The sequence below is a fragment of the Zingiber officinale genome, chromosome 10B (assembly GCF_018446385.1).
Source record: "Zingiber officinale cultivar Zhangliang chromosome 10B, Zo_v1.1, whole genome shotgun sequence".
In the NCBI taxonomy this organism is placed as follows: Eukaryota; Viridiplantae; Streptophyta; class Magnoliopsida; order Zingiberales; family Zingiberaceae; genus Zingiber; species Zingiber officinale.
In genome coordinates, this window is record NC_056005.1 from 95,380,519 (window position 1) to 95,399,240 (window position 18,722).

At 44.3% G+C, this 18,722-nt stretch overlaps 2 protein-coding genes across 3 annotated transcripts; both read right to left on the bottom strand.

The window, feature by feature from the left end:
• Positions 1–2,983: 2,983 nt before the first annotated feature.
• Positions 2,984–5,911, bottom strand: LOC122029996 (golgin subfamily A member 5-like). 2 transcript variants are annotated; one of them, XM_042589149.1, is made up of 4 exons: positions 5,751–5,911; positions 5,219–5,489; positions 4,627–5,005; positions 2,984–3,383 (listed from the first exon to the last, which is right to left on the bottom strand). In XM_042589149.1, the coding sequence occupies exons 2-4, from the start codon at positions 5,484–5,486 to the stop codon at positions 3,209–3,211; spliced, it is 822 nt and encodes a 273-aa protein (XP_042445083.1). In that variant the 5' UTR covers positions 5,487–5,489; positions 5,751–5,911; the 3' UTR covers positions 2,984–3,208. The 2 variants fall into 2 exon arrangements, with proteins under 2 accessions (XP_042445083.1, XP_042445082.1); XM_042589148.1 differs by having other exon boundaries at positions 4,627–5,489.
• A 1,956-nt stretch (positions 5,912–7,867) lies between these two features.
• On the bottom strand, positions 7,868–11,348 carry LOC122029591 (probable inactive purple acid phosphatase 29). The gene is made up of 4 exons (XM_042588649.1): positions 10,962–11,348; positions 8,912–9,303; positions 8,225–8,678; positions 7,868–8,127 (listed from the first exon to the last, which is right to left on the bottom strand). Exons 1-4 carry the CDS (start codon positions 11,314–11,316, stop codon positions 8,102–8,104), a joined length of 1,227 nt encoding a protein of 408 aa, XP_042444583.1. The 5' UTR covers positions 11,317–11,348; the 3' UTR covers positions 7,868–8,101.
• Positions 11,349–18,722: the final 7,374 nt, after the last annotated feature.

The following is an 18,722-nucleotide window of genomic DNA, read 5'->3' on the forward strand; positions in this document are numbered from 1 at the left end:
GTGGCCGGCCTTAGCTTGAACCCAAGCCTAGGTGGCCGACCCTAATAAAAATAGAAAAGAATTTTAATTTTAAAATTTTTTATGTGGAAGATATAATTTAAAAGAGAGATTAAAAAAATTAAAATATCTCTTTTATAAGTTTCTACAAAAGATTAAGAAAAGAGATTAAATCTCTTTCCTTATTTGTAGATTAAAAGGATATTTTATTTCTCTTCTTTGTAAATTATCCACATGTTGAAAAAAATAAAATTATAGAATTTTTTTTTCCAGCCATGAAAGGATTTTAAAGAGAAATTTTAATTTTAAAATTTCCGGAAACAAATAAGGAATTTTAATTGGTTGATTTAAAATTGTCTTATTTGCTCTTCCATGAAGTGGTCGGCCATGACATGGGTTATTAGGATTTTTTATTTAATTCTTCCGAATTAGTTCATGTCAAGGAAAGTTAAGGAAATTTTATTGTAACTAAATTTCCTTATTCGCCAAGGCTAAGTGATCCGGTGGTAAGGACGGGGGACCCTCGTTGGTGGAAGGTCAACGACACGTGGAGGTCAAAGGTCAAGAGATTCAACCCTGAGACCCGACTGACCGGACTGAGAGGGCCGACCGGCCACCCGACCGACCGGACTGAGAAGGCCGACCGACCGAGAATCCCCCGAGCCGAATGAAAGACAACCCGACTAGGGGTCGGGTTTCTGACGCTCAAGGTAAAAAGGTTTCATGGCCGAGCGGGCTGCCCGTTCGGCCGGGGCACAAGGCAACAAAGACAGGCAAGAGTGATCCCATCCGAGCATATGACCGGGAGTCCTCCCAGTCGGACCGATACCTACAACCGGGGCAGAAGTGATATGTCTGCCGAGCGACCGATCCGCTCGGCCCTGGAACAGACAGGAGCCGCAAGAGGACAAAAGGAGACAGGGGATAACATCATCCTCGAGACGTCTGCGGCCGATAGGCAGCAGGGTTGGCGGCCGAGCCATACACAGGATCATACGGTGGAAGCTTCCACCGTCACATCCGGGATATGCTCGGACGATTACGGAATGGCGTCAGGGGTACTTTTTTGACATGGGCTCGTTAAGGCATATTTGGGGAAGCATGCACACATCGAGAAGCGTGCCCACGCTTCCCCGGGGTCCTATATAAGGACCCCCAGACGTCGACGAAGGCATGCACAATCCTCACTGTAGCCACAGTTACGTTGCCTCTCTCATTTCTCGTCGCCTGACTTGAGCGTCGGAGGGCCGCCGCCGGGAAATCCCTCCCGGCTCGGCTTCTTTGCAGGTTCGCCGGAGATCTACGCCAATAGTCAGAGACAGCGGAGCATGCCACGTCCCTAGCGTCCGTCGACTCATCACTCGGACAGGATCACTAAGGATTATAAAAGAGGGGGTTTGGGTGCCTTCACAAGACACAACCTCTATTCTATTTTCTCCCTCTTTTCTTCCTTGGTGTGGCCGGCTTCTTCAAATTCTCTCCTCTCCTTGGTGTGGCCGAACCTCTCATCTTTCTTGGAGATCAAGTGGTGGCCGGATCTTAGCTTGGAGAAGAAGGAGAGAAAGCTTGCATCCCTTGGAGCTTGGTTGGTTGAAAAGGTTCTTCATCCTTTGGAAGTTTTGTGCTTGGCCAAAACTTGAAGGAAGGAGAAGAAGGTGCTAGGTGGTTCTCGTCTCAGAAGATCGTTGTCCACACAACGTCCGAGATTAGAAGAGGAATACGGTAGAAAATCAAGAGGTTATTATTCACAAAGAAAGGTATAACTAATAATTGTTTTCCGCATCATGTTAGTTTTGTTTCTTTGTAAAAATACCAAATACAAGAGGCATGCGATTCTAGTTTTTCGAATTAGTTTTCGAAGTTGTGTTCTTTTATTTTTTCTTTTCCTTGTGATTTAATTGTTCTTAGAGGTTAACCTAGGGTTACTATGGGAAGGTTAAATATTTAATTTCCTTAAAAGGCTTTGTCTAGTCGGTGGTAGTTGCTATCATATCCAAGAAGGCCAAGTGCCTCGCCATGCAGTACTGTAAGCCAATTTTGGAAATATATATTTAATTGTCTTCGTGACTTAGGTGATTTGGATCGAACGTGTTAAGTTCCGCAGGAGATCCAAATCTAAACCTAAAATAACAAATAAATTAAACTTAGGATCAAATGTGTTAAGTTCCGCAGGCGATCCAAGCTTAATTTAAAAAAACACATGGTAGCTAGGAAAAGGTTTAGACCTTTGTACAAAATTTTTGTACAGTGGAACCGTTAGGTTTTCCGAGTAGCAACTAACAGGCCCAACATAAGCATGACATAGAATCATATCCATATCAGACCCAATATGAGTATGATATGAAATTTTTTTAGTTGATGCTTCTAAAAATATTTTAACACTATTGAGAAATCAAAATAAGTAATGGATAGCACCATTTGACTCCTTACAACCTCAGAAATTCATAGGACTTAAAATGAGTCTAACCAGACATGTCTAGGTCCATTAGTAAGGACTTGAAATGGGTCTAACCGAACCTGTGTAAGTCCATTAATAGATTTTGTTTAAAACTTACTAATGGACCTAGACATGTCTAATTGGACTAATTTCAAATCCTATGGATTTCTTAGACTGCAAGGAGTCAAACGACACTATTCATTACTTATTTTGACTTCTCAATAGTGTTAAAATATTTTTAGAAGAATCAACTTCTCATAAAACTTATTAAATTCAGTTATCATATAAGAAACAGATAATAAATTCAGTTATCATATAAGAAAGAGAAAATAGGAGATGAAAGAGAAGAAATATTACCTTAAGGAAAGAAAAGGGAGAGAAATAATAGAAAAGAGAAAAATAAAACATAATTAAATTTATCAAGAAAATAGAATGGGTAAAATATTATAAAAAGATGCTCCCTTTAGTAGATGCTCCCTTTAATAAATTCTAAAGTAACGCGTATTTTTTAGTAAATTTGAAAATCTAATACACCTTTTGGTAAATATAAAAAAAAATAAAACAATTGTTTGATGTTTATTATCTGAATGTTATCATTTGGGTTTACATAATCAAGAGCAAAACTTAGAACTACACATCACAGCCAGAATAACAGCAGTAATTCTCTTTGAGGCTACGTGACTGAGTTTTAAGTTCAATCAAACTCAAACCACAAAATCATCTTAATCACCAAAGCAGATACAGAAACACAGTTGTTAGTTGCATGCCAGGGAACTAAATGCCAGGGTTGTTAAGGAGCATCCACTTGTATTGTTCATTCATCGCAAGCAATTGTGACTCTTTGTTGTCCAACAAAGCCCTTAGCCTCACATTTTCCTCCATGAGCTTCTGAACTTCAGCCTCCTTTTGCGCCTTCTCATCCTCAAGGTGAGCAGTCTCAGTGACTAACCTGCAGAATTAAAGTATTATTGTTACAACAAGAGTCTATAATGTTCTAAAATCTTAGTAATAGCATTTCTATTTTGCTTGTGTTTATGCATAAACATGCTCAAGTACAAAAATGATGTTCATGAAGGTTATCTAACATCTAGATTTTAGATGTTTATGGTTGTGAATTCACTAGTAACCAAACTCATTTCCAGGTACAATAGTGCTAGTGCTTATATATGAGTGTTAATTAGAGAATAGCTTCGCTAAACAATAGTACTCATTTCCTGGTAAACATCAGGTGATGATTGGCTATGCCAAACAATACAACGACTGACAGTCATACTATTAGCCAAAGACGAAACTAAGGAATCAACCAAAACAATTGGCTATGAAAGAAGGAAAATTAAATTAGTTTAGGTTGAGAATAATTCGATTTGGATGAATTTAAAACTAACAGAGCTCAGCAAACAAAATAAAAATGACTAAACCAAGTTGTTATTGTTAGAGTACACAAGCGGCGATCTTAAACATTTTTATCCATAAGCATTCTACAAAAGGAACTAAGGGAAACTAATGGCAACATTCTATACACATTATCTGAAAAGATTGGAGGAACATATATGCTTATGGTTTGATGCACAACTAAGCAAGATGACCATGTGAAGGAAAAATAAAATGAATACACTAACAGAATAAAGTATTCTAATATTAAAGATTATGCGATTGGACCGGCAATCTTAACCTATAGCACTGACTTCAACATTGCCACACACAAGTAGTCAATATAACACAATATGAAATCTTCCTATGATATTAACATGTTATTACAAAGCATAACTCTTTGAAGAACAACAAGCAGCTCGAATCTAGTTAAGCTTAGCTTCTTTTGACTCCTTCCATCTTTAAGATGTTTCATAGACTTGGTGGGTTATAAAATCCATTATAAAGACATGCATACAGATACATAGTTGGTTGCCCTAAAGGAGACTTATTTGAGTTGTCGGAAACTAATAGTGAGACATAGAAACTGATAGTTAAAGTAGGTTCGTAAAGATATGAAGCAATTTATTTGAATGCATGCTTAAGAAACTATTAGTAGATGTGAGACACGGTTAACCCAGTAACTAATATTCAGCTTAGCAATTTATGAAATAGTTCAGAAGAGGAGGGGAAAAAATATATATCAACTTAGATTCTACAAGGAAAGTACGGAGAGGAATGCGCAACAATAGCCATTTGGCAAGAGAACTATTGGGTGTTACCTGTCTAGAAGTTTTTGAATAGTCTGAAATTGACTCTCTGACGAAAGAAGAGATTCACTGATGCTGATGATATTGCCGACAAACGAGCGCAGAGAATCAAAGTCCTGCTTTACGCGACAAAGCTCCTGCTCATTCTCTGTGGCCCGTTGTCTCTGTCTCGATGACTCTTCGACCATGTCTTCAACCTTCTGCCTCATTTCATTCAAAAGTGCATTTGTACTCAGTGCAAACTTTTCCATTTCTTCAACCCTTACAGTCATGCTTAGGACTTGAAGTGTCTTTCTTTCGTTTTCTTCTAAACCTAACTTCACTTTTACTCTCTCATTAGCCGCTTCACTTTCCGCCTTGATGGCTCGCATGACAAGCGATTCCATAGCATCTGTTACAATATGAGTCGACTTGAGTATTTCATCAATGTATTTACCATCATTAGCCACAAAAGATCCAAGCTTAAGATCACTATCTTGTTTGGATTCCATGTCTGGATTTCTGAGGGAAGGATAATTGACCTCTTTTGACCATTCAGACAATGGAATGCCATGCTTGTCTGCAAGCCCTATACCCTCCTTGTTCTCAATTCCAAATGACTTACTAGCTAAATTTGGAGATGCCATGATTCTTGCTTTCGATTTCAGGTAGGCGAGCAATGCAGCAGTAGTTTTGACCCTATGCCGGAGAAGCTTCAGCTCCAGGGAGTCACCTTCTGTGCACTTCATGGTAACCTTTAACTCCATTAGCTTCTCTTCCAGTTTTTCAACATGAGACTGGTGGCGCTCAAATTCATGCTTCCACACGGCTTTTTTGTGGTTGAGTTGAGAGTCGAGGGAAGACAATTCGCCCTCTGCATTCCTGTCATCCATAGCCTGATGCAAGTAACGAAGAAGGCCTTAGCTACAGAAGGCGTTAAGAATTGGGGAAACGGAGAGGCAAAATGAGGCGAAAGCGGAAAAGTTCTCGCTTCCCTAGTTCATCATGAATCACCAATCTTTCAAGCGATCCCAGTTCACAGCGCGACGACAAATCTCTGATCCGGAGGGCACATCACAATGCATGATTCTCGAAACCCTAGCTTCCGGACCCCAAAGATCGAAAACTAGGTTAGGTTTAAGAACAGAAAAAGGTACCTTTTTAATCGCCGGGAGAAGAAGGGGGAAGGGGGCAGATCACCGTTCTCCGTCGCCTTCTCCTCGCCTCCTTCCCTCTCGATTAATCTTGGTCGATGGCTGTCCGCCTGTCCCCGTCGGCAACGACCATAGTCAACGCACGACGGCTCCTGGACCTTGTCAAAAAGGCTGGGCCGGATTATACTATTTCGGGCATCGTTGATTGATGAATTAGGCCCAACAAAACCAATTCCATTCGGTTTGGTTAGACCGGTCCTTAAATTGATTAGGTAGATAATACTCTTCGAGTCCTCTTTTGTTAGGAGTGTAAGTCAAGTCGCTCGTAAGTTATTTAGATCTTAATTAAAAAAAATTATTCGATTAAATTAACGAACTGAGATCGAACTCAAGTATGATTTCGAGCTCAAAAATATTATCGAGTCAAGCTCCAACTTAATAGTATATGGTTCATGAGCTTGTGAACATGTTTGTTAAGAAGCTCATGTATGTATTGTATATATAGAGAGAGGAATGTTGTGTTGCACATTCCGTGAGCACGTAATGTAATTTTTTTTATTTGAATTTTTAGACTTAATATTATATCCTAAATTTTAAAGTCAAAACTCAAAATAGTTAAACTCGAAGCTTAAAAAAAAAAGGTTGCACACATGCGCACACTACACGGTGCACTGACTAACAACACGTAGGACACTCGAAACAAATTCAAGCTACCCACGTGCACTTAGTCGCACACGCTAGGTGTCTAAATGGGGTGTCCAAGCTTGAGTGCACGTAGGGGGCTTGAAAGTGTTTTGGGTGCCCCACGTGCACTCAGCAAATCACTTATCGATACATACACAATTTTGTTATGTTACACACCACGTAATGTGCGCTTGTGTCCGATTGCATGATGTGCATCATTTTTAATTTTTGTTTTGTTTTTTTTAGCTTGGGATTTAGCCATTTAGGATTTTTTTTTTTTTTTACTTTGGGGTAAAGGGATTAGAGTATAGTATTAAGTCTAAAAAATTTCAAATAAAAAAATTACATTAAGTGCTCACGAAGTGTACGGTGTACAACCATACCCCATATATTTTCCCCGATTCATCGTCTGCGCTGCATTTGCTTGACTGAAACAACTCAAGACGTCTGAAATCACTATATATATAGAGAAATTTGATACCCTATACACTTTTATCCTGCATATTCTTTGGTGCCCCTCATATATCCAAGTGTGCAAAGTAAAAATATGCATATAACTCTTGCTAGTATCTGACGAGCTACAATTCGAGCGTATTAACGAGTTGTACTTGAACCAAGCTCATTTAAATTTTAAATGAACTATTTTAGAATTAAACTCGAGTCATTAGTAAACAATTTAATTTCATTACGAATCGAACGTAAGCTTAGGGATAAACCAACCTAGTTGAGCTCAAATCATCTACTATTCATCTAACTTAATTCCATTACATCCCTACCCCTTATCGTTGAACTTCTCTTCGTCTTTAACAGGCCTTCAAGGTCTCCTCAGTCCTCATTCAGTACCATTTGGTCGGATTGGATCAATACTTGAACCGACTTTTTTTTAAAAAAAAATAATCCATTTTTAAAAATGGAAAATAAAAAAAAATTGGAAAGAAAATATGAAATTGGGAGAGGTGTTAATTGCAATATGGGTTTGAAAACTTTATGATTGAGAAATGAGTCCATGCCATGTTGCTTCTCCTTTGGGTGCCGCGTAGTTTTAGGATCATGGTACTGATTATTTTTCAGATATTCGTGGTTCAAACTCCAGCTACGACGTATTTATAAGAATTTTTTCTTTAAATGGAGGACGCAATTAAAGAATGTTGGACTCCTGAGTTGACCGCCACATGCGCTTCCCGATTTACCCTGATGACCGGTGGAAAATTTTTATAGAACCAAGTTGGTCACCCCAGACTCGATGTTACCCAGCCTAATTAATTAATTTTTTTCTTTAGATGCCACGTGGCATTCCAAGGAGGAAACGACCTTTTTATTTTTTTGAAAAAAAAAAATATTGTAAAAATAAACTTTCAACGTTTTGAGGAAAAAAAGAAGTTAAAAATCACCAGAAACTAATTCTGCATCAGTAAATCGATATAGAAGACCAAAGGAGAATCAAAATGCTAACTTTTTTTTTTTCTTTTATCAAATTTCACCCAAATAGATAATTCTGTAAGGTAACATTAACTGTTTATTATGCTTCTCTTATTTTATCTATGGACTAACGTTCATGAAGAAAAGTAGGAATATAGATAGTTACAAACCTGTCTCTTCAGTTTTCAAAGACTTCGTTTGTAGGCTGTGTTCATCCTCTCCTGCTATAACCTTGCAAGTACCACACTTCTTCAATGTCTACTTCTCCTGCGCCTACCTGAACATGACATGAAAACAAAAAAACAAAAAATGTGGCATTGGATCTCTTTCAATGGCAGCACTATCAGTAGAGCTGTAGAGAAAGAGGAGCTCACCATTAGTTCCCTTGCTCCAAAGGACTTGGGAATCGATGGTCGAAAGATACTGATCGTCTAAGCGTTTCCATGTCTTGATGGATCTCACTCCACCCCACTCGCCATTTGCAGTATTCTTCTCTAAGTATGCTGACACCACCCTTGCTCTTCTTGACCACCCGGCCAATCCGTAAGCATGGTAACCGAACCCGCCGGCATAGCAGAGGTGAATGGCTGTTAGATTTCCACAAAAGTCATTCAGGTGATCATGCCCTGTGAAAACAGCTTTGACATCCCTGGCGTCTACCATGGTTGTGAAAAACCCTGAATTGATCGATGCAGAGCTGATAGGGTCCCGTTTCACCCCCGTAAAGTTGGATGGGTCGAAGCTGCTGTATTCCGGCAAGGGGATGTGGAAGTAGGCAAGGCCAGGTGCTGCCTCCTTCTGTCCATTTGGCTTGCTCATGTACTCTTTCTGCAATACATTTTAGTGTCCTAAATGCATGTGTAGTTTCTTGTACAATTTCAAAGATCCTTAACTGATTCATTGATCACATCAAGCATGAAGAACAGTAAGTAAAATTCTAATAAGAAGATCCATCCATTTATTGTCGCTTTTTCATCCTTTGAAAGAAATGGATTCTTAATGTATTTGGTGCTTTACTAGGCATGCATTGTGAAATACAAAGTGAGGAGTCGTTTATGTACCTGCAAGCGTGAAGACGTTTGCTTAAACCAAAGTTGTTGGGAGGCTTTGATCCAACCATACCCAGGGATTGAGGGGACGGTGGAGTAATCACCGCTGTCGAGAAAGTATAGATTGAGTACTGATTTGTTGGCGAGTGAGGAGCCCTCAGCTCCGAAAACCTCCAAATTGTAGTTGCCAAAGCCATCAATATCAGTGTTATCTGGATTGAGCCTCGAGAGAGTGTAGGGCATGCCGACAATGTGGCGCATAACACCCTCCCTGGATAGGGTAGACTCTTGGTCATGGTTACCCAGGACAGCAGCCCAGGGGAGCTTGAGGGTGACTGCCGGCCCAAATGCCATGTCAAGAGACTTGGCAGCATCAGTAGCATCGAAGCCATATATGTTATCACCTGTCCAACAAAGTTGATACATTCGACCATTTGAACAAAGTGGATGACTTATTTTTTTGGATTAAAGTAAACAATGTCATAAGTTTGCAACCTTTTTCATCCATTCTTGTTACTAGCAGAAGGATGAACAAAAGTGCCACTACCTTCTAGATTGCCAGTTAGTTTTGATTACAACCCACAGCTATTTCAAATAGAATTCTGAAGTTTGATAGAAATATCAATCCTACATGGCATGAAGGAGAAGAATATCGATCCTACATGGCTTGAAGCATCAAGGAAGAAAAGAAATAGATCTTATATAAGAAACAAAATAGCTAGATATACTCAACAAATTGAACTTTTCACATAGATCAAGTGGAATACGAGGAGAGTTAGAATGTGCCACCTACCTAACACAACAAATATGTCTAAGATAGATGTACAGATATAATCCAAACAATTTTTTTAACACTATGGGCTTATATATGACTAACCCAAGTATGAAGAAGGCAGTGTTAGTAGCTTTGGTCACTATAATTTTATAATAATTAGATCTTTCAACTAAATTTAGACAACTACCTATCATCATTAAGAAAACCAGAACTCCTTGTGCTCATTATCTGGGATGCTGCATCAAATATTATCTACTTAAGTCATCCTGACCAGCTAAAGCCTTGTAAAAATATCAAAATGTCCTTACTCTAGTTGGCCTTGATGCTTCTCTTATAAAGTCGATAGAAGTTAAGATTCAGAGAGACTTCCAAGAAACTTTTATATACATATAAGACTCTGTTATAACTTATATCCAGTGCATTTGTGTTTTTTAAACTATAATTAATTTTACATCATCTGACAGTACTTGATATTCCTACCTAAAATGATTCAACAAGCTGCCTTCTCCAAAATTGACATATAGATTATCTATCAACGACCAGACTCGTTTACACAAACCAAACATGGAACACATTGTCATATTCAAACAATTTAACTCAACATTTTCATTTAGTTTTGTTCCTAACCATTTTGTAACTGAGTTAAACATACCAATCCATCAAATGCCCAAACGCATTCAAGACCATCCAACAACCAATCTGCCAACTACTCATGTACTCAACATTAATAACAGCAGAAAACGCTTCTTAACATGATGCAGGCTGCAGGACTGTGGACCAAGTTTCTCGCATTCATATGCATGTTAGTTGAGGCAGAACTTATCTACTTGGCCCATAATTTATTTAAATAAAATATATATAGATATATCTTGTTCGATAACTAAATTCCAAAAATCTTGTTGCTGCTGTTTGTTTAGTGGTCATGGGGCATATGAAATAATGAGGGTTACTATCAATTAGTCAATTTCCTTTCTTTTTCAATCTTGATGTGTACAGGGAACTCCGCGTCTTCTTGCATTTGCCAGTCTTTAATGAAGTCAATTAATAGGCCAAGGAGGTGGACCAAGCTGGCGGCATGGACTCTAGGGAGCCATTCAACTTAGCAGATTGGGATTTTTCTAGCTAGAGTACAATTCTAGCCGGCCGACGCAATCACCAAACGGAAGCGGGATATTCCTCGATCGCCCAAACACTTGATTACGAGGCGCAGGACAAAAGGGGGAAATCTCAATCGAACTCTCGATCTATTTCCCAATACTAAGGTAAATGAGGGTTTGGGGGACGCACCGGTGAAAACGACGAGATCGGGGTGCTCGTCTCGGATGACGCGGTGGATGAAGGCAGTGGTGTTGAGATCGGAGCAAGAAGCGGTCTGATTGGGGAACACGTCGAGGCATCCGGTAGATCTACCGTCGGCGTAGTGCATGTCCGCCACCTGAAGTATCTTGAACTCCCCCGGTCGCCTCCCCTTGAATTGGAGCCGGGCCGGAGCATCAGCGGAAGCGCCGGATCGATCTCCGTTCCTCCTCTGAAGAGTGGATCGCGCTTCTCGAGCCTCTACGGCGAGGTTTCCGGCAACTATTGCAAGGATCGGGAGAAGAGCAGCGAGGATGAAAGCGGAGCAGAAGCAGGAGCGAGCCATTTCGCGCGATGAAACGGGAGGCCTCGTCTTCTACCGTACTTAAATAAGAAGATTTTTCAATGTCAATTAGCTCCTTAATAATTTATATATTACATTTAGTCAAGGATATATATTATAAATGATAAAAATTATACGCCCCTCCTAGTATACTCTGCTGTATGATAAAAATTATACCATGCATCTAATGATCGAATCGTGGGATAATATTTTAGGCCTTCGTGAGCACTTTCAAATTTTTAAATTGATGGTCAATGAAAAATTGTAATAGAATTAGATAAGTTATCTTCGGTGTTCCGGCGGTGAGAATGGGGGACCCACTTCCTGAAGGGTCCCAGCCTGAGGACAGATGGAGGGCTGACTAAGCGGGTAAGGGCCGCGTCGAGCAGTTGAGCAGGTCCAAGCGGAGCCAGATATAACCCAGCCATAGGCTTGGGTTTCCGAAGGGCTGAGCGGGTGGTCCGTTCGGCCAGGATAAGGGCGAGGATACAAAGGTTAGCCGAACGGCCTATTCGTTCGGCTCGGGATATGGGATGTCAGCAAAGGCATGCCTAATGATTATGCCGTACACAAGATTTCACGATAGAGGATCTAGCCGTCACATCATGGAGAGGTTGATACAGTAGCGGTATGGCCTTATGGATGCCCTTCTGACAGACCCATACCTGGGCATGGTCGAAAGCAGGTGATTGCTTTGATTGGCGTGCCCAGGCTCCTTCGAGAGGTCTATATAAGGTCTCCATTTCTTCACCGGAGGTACACGAGTCTTCTGTTTCTAAGCCACCTCTTTGTTATTCCTCGCCTGACTTGAGCGTCGGAGGGTCGTCGCCGGGACACCCCTCCCGGCTCGGTTTTGTTGCAGGTTCGCCGGAGCACTCGAGGATCTAGCAGGGAGCGCAACATCCCCAGCGTTCGTTGACCCCTGGTTCGAACAGGATCAATTTGGCGCCGTCTGTGGGAACGCACCTGCATCCGAGCAGAGGCAATGGACGAGGCTGGAAGACTACATACCGTGGCACTCTCACAAGAAGAGTTGGACGTCATAGTCGAGGCGAGGGCAGCCAAGATAGTGGCGCAGCAAAAGGAGAAAGCACAGGCTGAGCGAACGCAACAGCAAACCTCGGCTTCAGCAGGCCGGGCGGCGCAAGCAGACCGCCCGGAATATGTTTCAACAGGAGGGTTCCCTTAGGCACTCTTCCGTACTCCCCCAGAAATCGCGCCCGCTCACGGGGAGCAAGGATCTTCATCTGATGAGCCTCCCGTGCGGGATCATAGGAAGGGCAAAATCCTCCGAGCGGACGCTTCTCCCGAGCGGAAGCACCGACTGCCACAGTTCCATTTCCCTCAAAAGCAGATACTTCATCTCCCGAATTCGACTTATAGCAAGCCCCTCTTTCTGGAACCTCAAGAGCGGGAGTTTGATGTCAGGCGATGAATCGACCGCATAAGAGGAAGTTGGGTGGACGAGCCGCCGAGTGAAGAAGAGGGATTGTCACTTGGATCCACCATGAAGCACAAATTATCTCCAGCCTGTCCGGGGCAGGGCGAGAGGTGCACCAATAGAATATGTGCTGTATATTTTCCGTTTGGTTGTATATTTGAAATGTAGAAGGCAAAATGTTATAATGTGCGCAATTGGAATTATTGGCCGAGCGACCTATCTTCATGGTGTATAAGATACGAGCCAAGCGCTCTTGGCTCGATGAAGAAGGTCTCGAGCCGTTCGGCTGGAGATATAGTATCCGAGCCAGGTGCTCGCTGACGAAGGCTCGTGGAGCAATGGGAGCAGAAGGCTCAAGTAAAAGGATAAAGCAGCAGGCCGCCTCCACCTCTGGTAGGCCGAGCGGCCATGGAGGACCGACCGGGAAGTTTCGCCATCCTCCTGGCCTTAGATAAATTTCGACGAAGTACATTGTATCCACCTCACTCCACGGGTATTCGGGAGTTGAGAAATTGCGTTAGATCTTATACTGATCGGCAGGTTAGTTTTTCAGATATAGTTTCTTTCGGGCGTAGAATTCATCGTAATTTTCCGAATGAAGGCCCCCGAGCCGCTCGGCCGGGAGGTTGATATACGAGCCAGCCAGAGGCTCGAAGACGAAGGCCCCCCGAGCCGTTCGGCCGAAGGTAAATGGGTCGAGCCAAGTGCTCGAGGATCGAAGACCCAGTACCTTCCGGACGGAGGTAAATTATCCGGCCAAAATGCTCGACGAAGCAGACCCTGAGCCGTTCGGCCAGGAGTACGTTCTCCAAGCTGGGTGCAAGGGGCATATGGATTATCCGAGCCAAGTGCCCGAATAGCGAAGGCCTCCCAGCCGATTGGATTCGCAAGCAAATGACCCGTGCTGTTCGGCCGGGCACAAAGACTGTTCAAGCGCGAGATAAGTTATGAAGGCCAAGGTCGCTCGACTTGGTAAGGAGTTAGCCTTGAAGGCCGACGAGCCCCGTCGTTAAAAATCGAGAGTCGCGCCGACCGGCTATAAATAACCGCGCCGTCGAGCACCGACGTTAAAAATTGAGAGACGAGCCGGCGTCTATAAACGTCCGAGCGGAAGACCGACGAGCCCCGTCGTTAAAAATCGAGAGCCGCGCCGACCGGCTATAAATAACCGCGCCGTCGAGCACCGACGTTAAAAATCGAGAGACGAGCCGGCGTCTATAAGCGTCCGAGCGGAAGACCGACGAGCCCCGTCGTTAAAAATCGAGAGCCGCGCCGACCGGCTATAAATAACCGCGCCGTCGAGCACCGACGTTAAAGATCGAGAGACGAGCCAGCGTCTATAAACGTCCGAGCGGAAGACCGACGAGCCCGTTCGTTAAAAATCGAGAGCCGCGCGGATCGGCTATAAATAACCGCGCCGTCGAGCACCGACGTTAAAGATCGAGAGACGAGCCGGCGTCTATAAACGTCCGAGCGGAAGACCGACGAGCCCCGTCGTTAAAAATCGAGAGCCGCGCCGACCGGCTATAAATAACCGCGCCGTCGAGCACCGACGTTAAAAATCGAGAGACGAGCCGGCGTCTATAAACGTCCGAGCGGAAGACCGACGAGCCCCGTCGTTAAAAATCGAGAGCCGCGCCGGCCGGCTATAAATAACCGCGCCGTCGAGCACCGACGTTAAAGATCGAGAGACGAGCCGGCGTCTATAAACGTCCGGGCGGACGACGAGCCCCGTCGTTAAAGATCGAGAGCCGGGCCGACCGGCTATAAATATCCGCGTCGTCGAGCCCCGACGTTAAAAATCGAGAGACGAGCCGGCGTCTATAAACCTGCCGAGCGGAAGACCGACGAGCCCCGTCGTTAGAGATCGAGAGCCGCGCCGACCGGCTATAATATCCGCGCCGTCGAGCCCCGACGTTAAAAATCGAGAGACGAGCCGGCGTCTAAAAACCCGCCGAGCGGAAGACCGACGAGCCCCGTCGTAAAAGATCGAGAGCCGCGCCGACCGGCTATAAATAACCGCGCCGTCGAGCCCCGACGTTAAAAATCGAGAGACGAGCCGACGTATATAAACCTGCCGAGCGGAAGACCGATGAGCCCCGTCGTCAAAGATCGAGAGCCCGCCGATCGGCTATAAATATCCGCGCCGTCGAGCCCCGACGTTAAAAATCGAGAGACGAGCCGGCGTCTATAAACCCGCTGAGCGGAAGACCGATGAGCCCCGTCGTTAAAGATCGAGAGCCGCGCCTACCGGCTATAAATATCCGCGCCGTCGAGCCCCGACGTTAAAGACAAGCCGGCGTCTATAAACGTCCGAGCGGAAGACCGACGAGCCCCGTCGTTAAAAATCGAGAGCCGCGCCGACCGGCTATAAATAACCGCGCCGTCGAGCACCGACGTTAAAAATCGAGAGACGAGCCGGCGTCTATAAACGTCCGAGCGGAAGACCGACGAGCCCCGTCGTTAAAAATCGAGAGCCGCGCCGACCGGCTATAAATAACCGCGCCGTCGAGCACCGACGTTAAAAATCGAGAGACGAGCCGGCGTCTATAAACGTCCGAGCGGAAAGCCGACGAGCCCCGTCGTTAAAAATCGAGAGCCGCGCCGACCGGCTATAAATAACCGCGCCGTCGAGCACCGACGTTAAAAATCGAGAGACGAGCCGGCGTCTATAAACGTCGGCGGAAATAATTACAAACTTCCAAAATAAATGGATGGGTAGGAAATCTAAGGCCGCCCTGGAATTGGTCTAGAAAAAAGCAAATGGTACCGATCGGCGGGTTATGGGGCCGATCGGTCGGGTCGGCTATAACTATTTCATGGTCGTCCGGGATCCCGTACGTCCGAACAAGACGCCGAGCGCCCTCCTCGTCAAATTTACTTTCCATACTCATATACCATGGACCGTGAACATGGATAGCGGGTTCGGAAGAGCTCGCCATCTCGAAGAGACAAAAGGATAGCAACGAAAGAGAGGTGAAACGATTAGGAAAGACCTGGTAAGCGAGGAAAGAAGGCTCACTAAGAAGGAGATGGGCGGAGAAGATCACCGGTGAGATGATAGCCGCCGAAAAACGGGAACTGGATCGCCGGAGGCCGCAGCAACAGAGGAGTCAGAAGGACAAAGCACGAGCAAAGATGCGGTAGAGGAGGAGGACTAAGGCTTTATTCGGCCGAACTCGATTGGCCTCCATCGTCCGATCCAGGTCACGAGAAACAAGGACGTCATCGGGCCGTCCATTTCAAAACAATCGGCATCCCATCGTACGGATCATCACCGCCACGCGAGAAGAGCCACGTGGCGCTCTGTCACCAGGCGCAATTAATGCGCCCATACCGCGCGTGCTTCGACTTAATGAAAAGGATTTACGTGATTTTTGAGAAGATTTAGACAAGCAAACATCTACGTGGAGCGCCAAGACATTCAAAACGAAGAGCCGAGCGGCTGAATTTGACATAAGGGCCGAACGGCTCAAGGGATATTATAAGCGACGGTAAGGCGACGACCGCCCGCTCGGACACATAGTCCAGTCAGTCGGACTCACTGCCTCCTTCGACTAGACTTGAAGGGGAGGCAAGTGATCCGGTGATAAAGGGTCCCAGCCTGAGGACAGATGGAGGGCTGACTAAGCGGGTAAGGGCCGCGTCGGGCAGTTGAGCGGGGCCAGATATAACCCAGCCATAGGCTTGGGTTTCCGACGCCAAGGCGGGTGTCTGCCCGGCTGGAACCGAAGGGCCGAGCGGGTGGTCCGTTCGGCCAGGATAAGGGCGAGGATACAAAGGTTAGCCGAACGGCCTATTCGTTCGGCTCGGGATATGGGATGTCAGCAAAGGCATGCCTAATGATTATGCCGTACACAAGATTTCACGATAGAGGATCTAGCCGTCACATCATGGAGAGGTTGATACAGTAGCGGTATGGCCTTATGGATGCCCTTCTGACAGACCCATACCTGGGCATGGTCGAAAGCAGGTGATTGCTTTGATTGGCGTGCCCAGGCTCCTTCGAGAGGTCTATATAAGGTCTCCATTTCTTCACCGGAGGTACACGAGTCTTCTGTTTCTAAGCCACCTCTTTGTTATTCCTCGCCTGACTTGAGCGTCGGAGGGCCGTCGCCGGGACACCCCTCCCGACTCGGTTTTGTTGCAGGTTCGCCGGAGCACTCGAGGATCTAGCAGGGAGCGCCACATCCCAGCGTTCGTTGACCCCTGGTTCGGACATGATCATTCGAAATTATTCTATTTGAAAAGTTAGATACATACCTTAAAAAATAAAGTAAAAATTATAGGGGTAAATATCAGAAAGATATCCGTTACCAATTCATGTGTCTTATTATTTTTTTTTTTTAATCAAAGACAGTCTATCTTCTCGGAAGCAATTTTGAAAGTTCGATAGGATCATAAGTTTTGATATTTGGATAAAGAGTTTAAGTTAAGTTTATCTTTATATTTGATATATGTATTTGAGTTATGCAAGGTTATAGGATACACATATGGTTTAGCTTGATAACTTCAAGTCCGGTGAAGGATAGAGCATCCGATGGACCGAAGATAAGGCAGCAAAGATAAGCCGAAGGAAGTGCACTTTGAGACATACGCGAAAGATGATATTAGGACAAATTGTGGGCTTGAATGCATTCGAGGGACGAGAACCAAAGGAAGAAGACTTGAAGGCAAGAGGTCAGGCCTATGAGGAAGAGTTAAGCAAGTCGTTGTTGGTGCAGGAAGCATTAGATGATCGAACATGAATTTTGATTATGTCAAAGGGTCCAAAATTAAGTTGTCTTGTGATCTAACAAGGTTGATTGAGCTTGCAGGAAAGTCCTAAGTTATCTTAGGAAAATATCCTAGTGGATTCTAGGCAAGTGGAAAACCTAAGGGGGAGGTAACCCTAAGTTTTAGGAGCGGTAACCCTAGGTGATGGAAAGTCTTAGTTGCGGTTAGGCAGGTGGAAAACCCTAAGGGGTGGTAACCTTAGGTCCTAGGGGGTGATAACCCTAGGCGGAAAATCCAATAGGTCTGGAGGATCAGTCTGGCAACAGGTAGCTTCTCTTGAGAGGAGTAGATGAGGACGCATTCCCCGGTGAGGGAACAGTAGATGTCGGTCCGACCTAGGATTTTCGGAGGAAATTCGAAGTCAGAACCGGACAGTCCGAAGTCTGTCAAATTATTAATTTATATATCATTTACTATTTTGTCTAACTCTGTTTTGCAGGAAACTGACAATTGTGCAGGGTTAGTTTCAGCTTTGATCGATCGACCGAACTTCCAAAGTAAACAGATAGATTTCCAACCAGATGAACGGGTTCGACAGAAGGATTGGTCAACCAAATAGTGGATATACGGTGACCGAGATCAGGCTGGATTGATCTGATTATACCAGATAGGCCAACGAGGATAGAGGGATCGGTCGACGTAATGGCAAGATCGGTCGACCAAACGAGGACTCATTCGAAACTGAATCTGGACGGGAAGACCAATTCAGGCAGGATCGGCGACCGGACCAGGGGATCGATTGACCGATCAACGATGAGTCAAACCTAATCCCGATATTAGTGGATCTGGATCAGGCTTAGCTTGGCTATTTAAAGAGGGCTCGACCAATTGTTTCAACGACACAATTACCGTGATCAAGAACAAACAACTGATACTCTCTTCAACGCTGCTCCGACAACCGCCGAACAAATTCCTAATTCCTTATTATTGGTATACTTTGTTTTTTCAGTACTTGTAATTGCTTACTTGTAAAAGATTTCTAAACTACTAGTGATTGCCCACCGAAAGCGATCAATGATCGCGAGCCTTGGAGTAGGAGTCGTCACAGGCTCCGAATCAAGTAAAAGAAAACTGTGTTAGCATTGCTCTTGTTCTCCTTCGTTATTCCGCTGCGTTATTCTGAGTTTTTCGATAAACGAATGAATTAGCCACGAGTGTTATTCACCCCCCTAGCACGTCATCGATCCTACAA

What these genes read in the sequence shown, in the direction of transcription:
- LOC122029591 (XM_042588649.1), bottom strand. Translation starts at nt 11,316, where the DNA reads ATGGCTCGCTCCTGCTTCTGCTCCGCTTTCATCCTCGCTGCTCTTCTC. An exon ending in AAACGTCTTCACGCTTGCAG is followed by an intron (nt 8,679 to 8,911) that starts GTACATAAACGA and finishes AATGTATTGCAG; the next exon opens with AAAGAGTACATGAGCAAGCC. An exon ending in TTGGAGCAAGGGAACTAATG is followed by an intron (nt 8,128 to 8,224) that starts GTGAGCTCCTCT and finishes TGTCATGTTCAG; the next exon opens with GTAGGCGCAGGAGAAGTAGA.
- LOC122029996 (XM_042589148.1), bottom strand. Translation starts at nt 5,486, where the DNA reads ATGGATGACAGGAATGCAGAGGGCGAATTGTCTTCCCTCGACTCTCAA. An exon ending in ATTCAAAAACTTCTAGACAG is followed by an intron (nt 3,384 to 4,626) that starts GTAACACCCAAT and finishes TTAATTCTGCAG; the next exon opens with GTTAGTCACTGAGACTGCTC.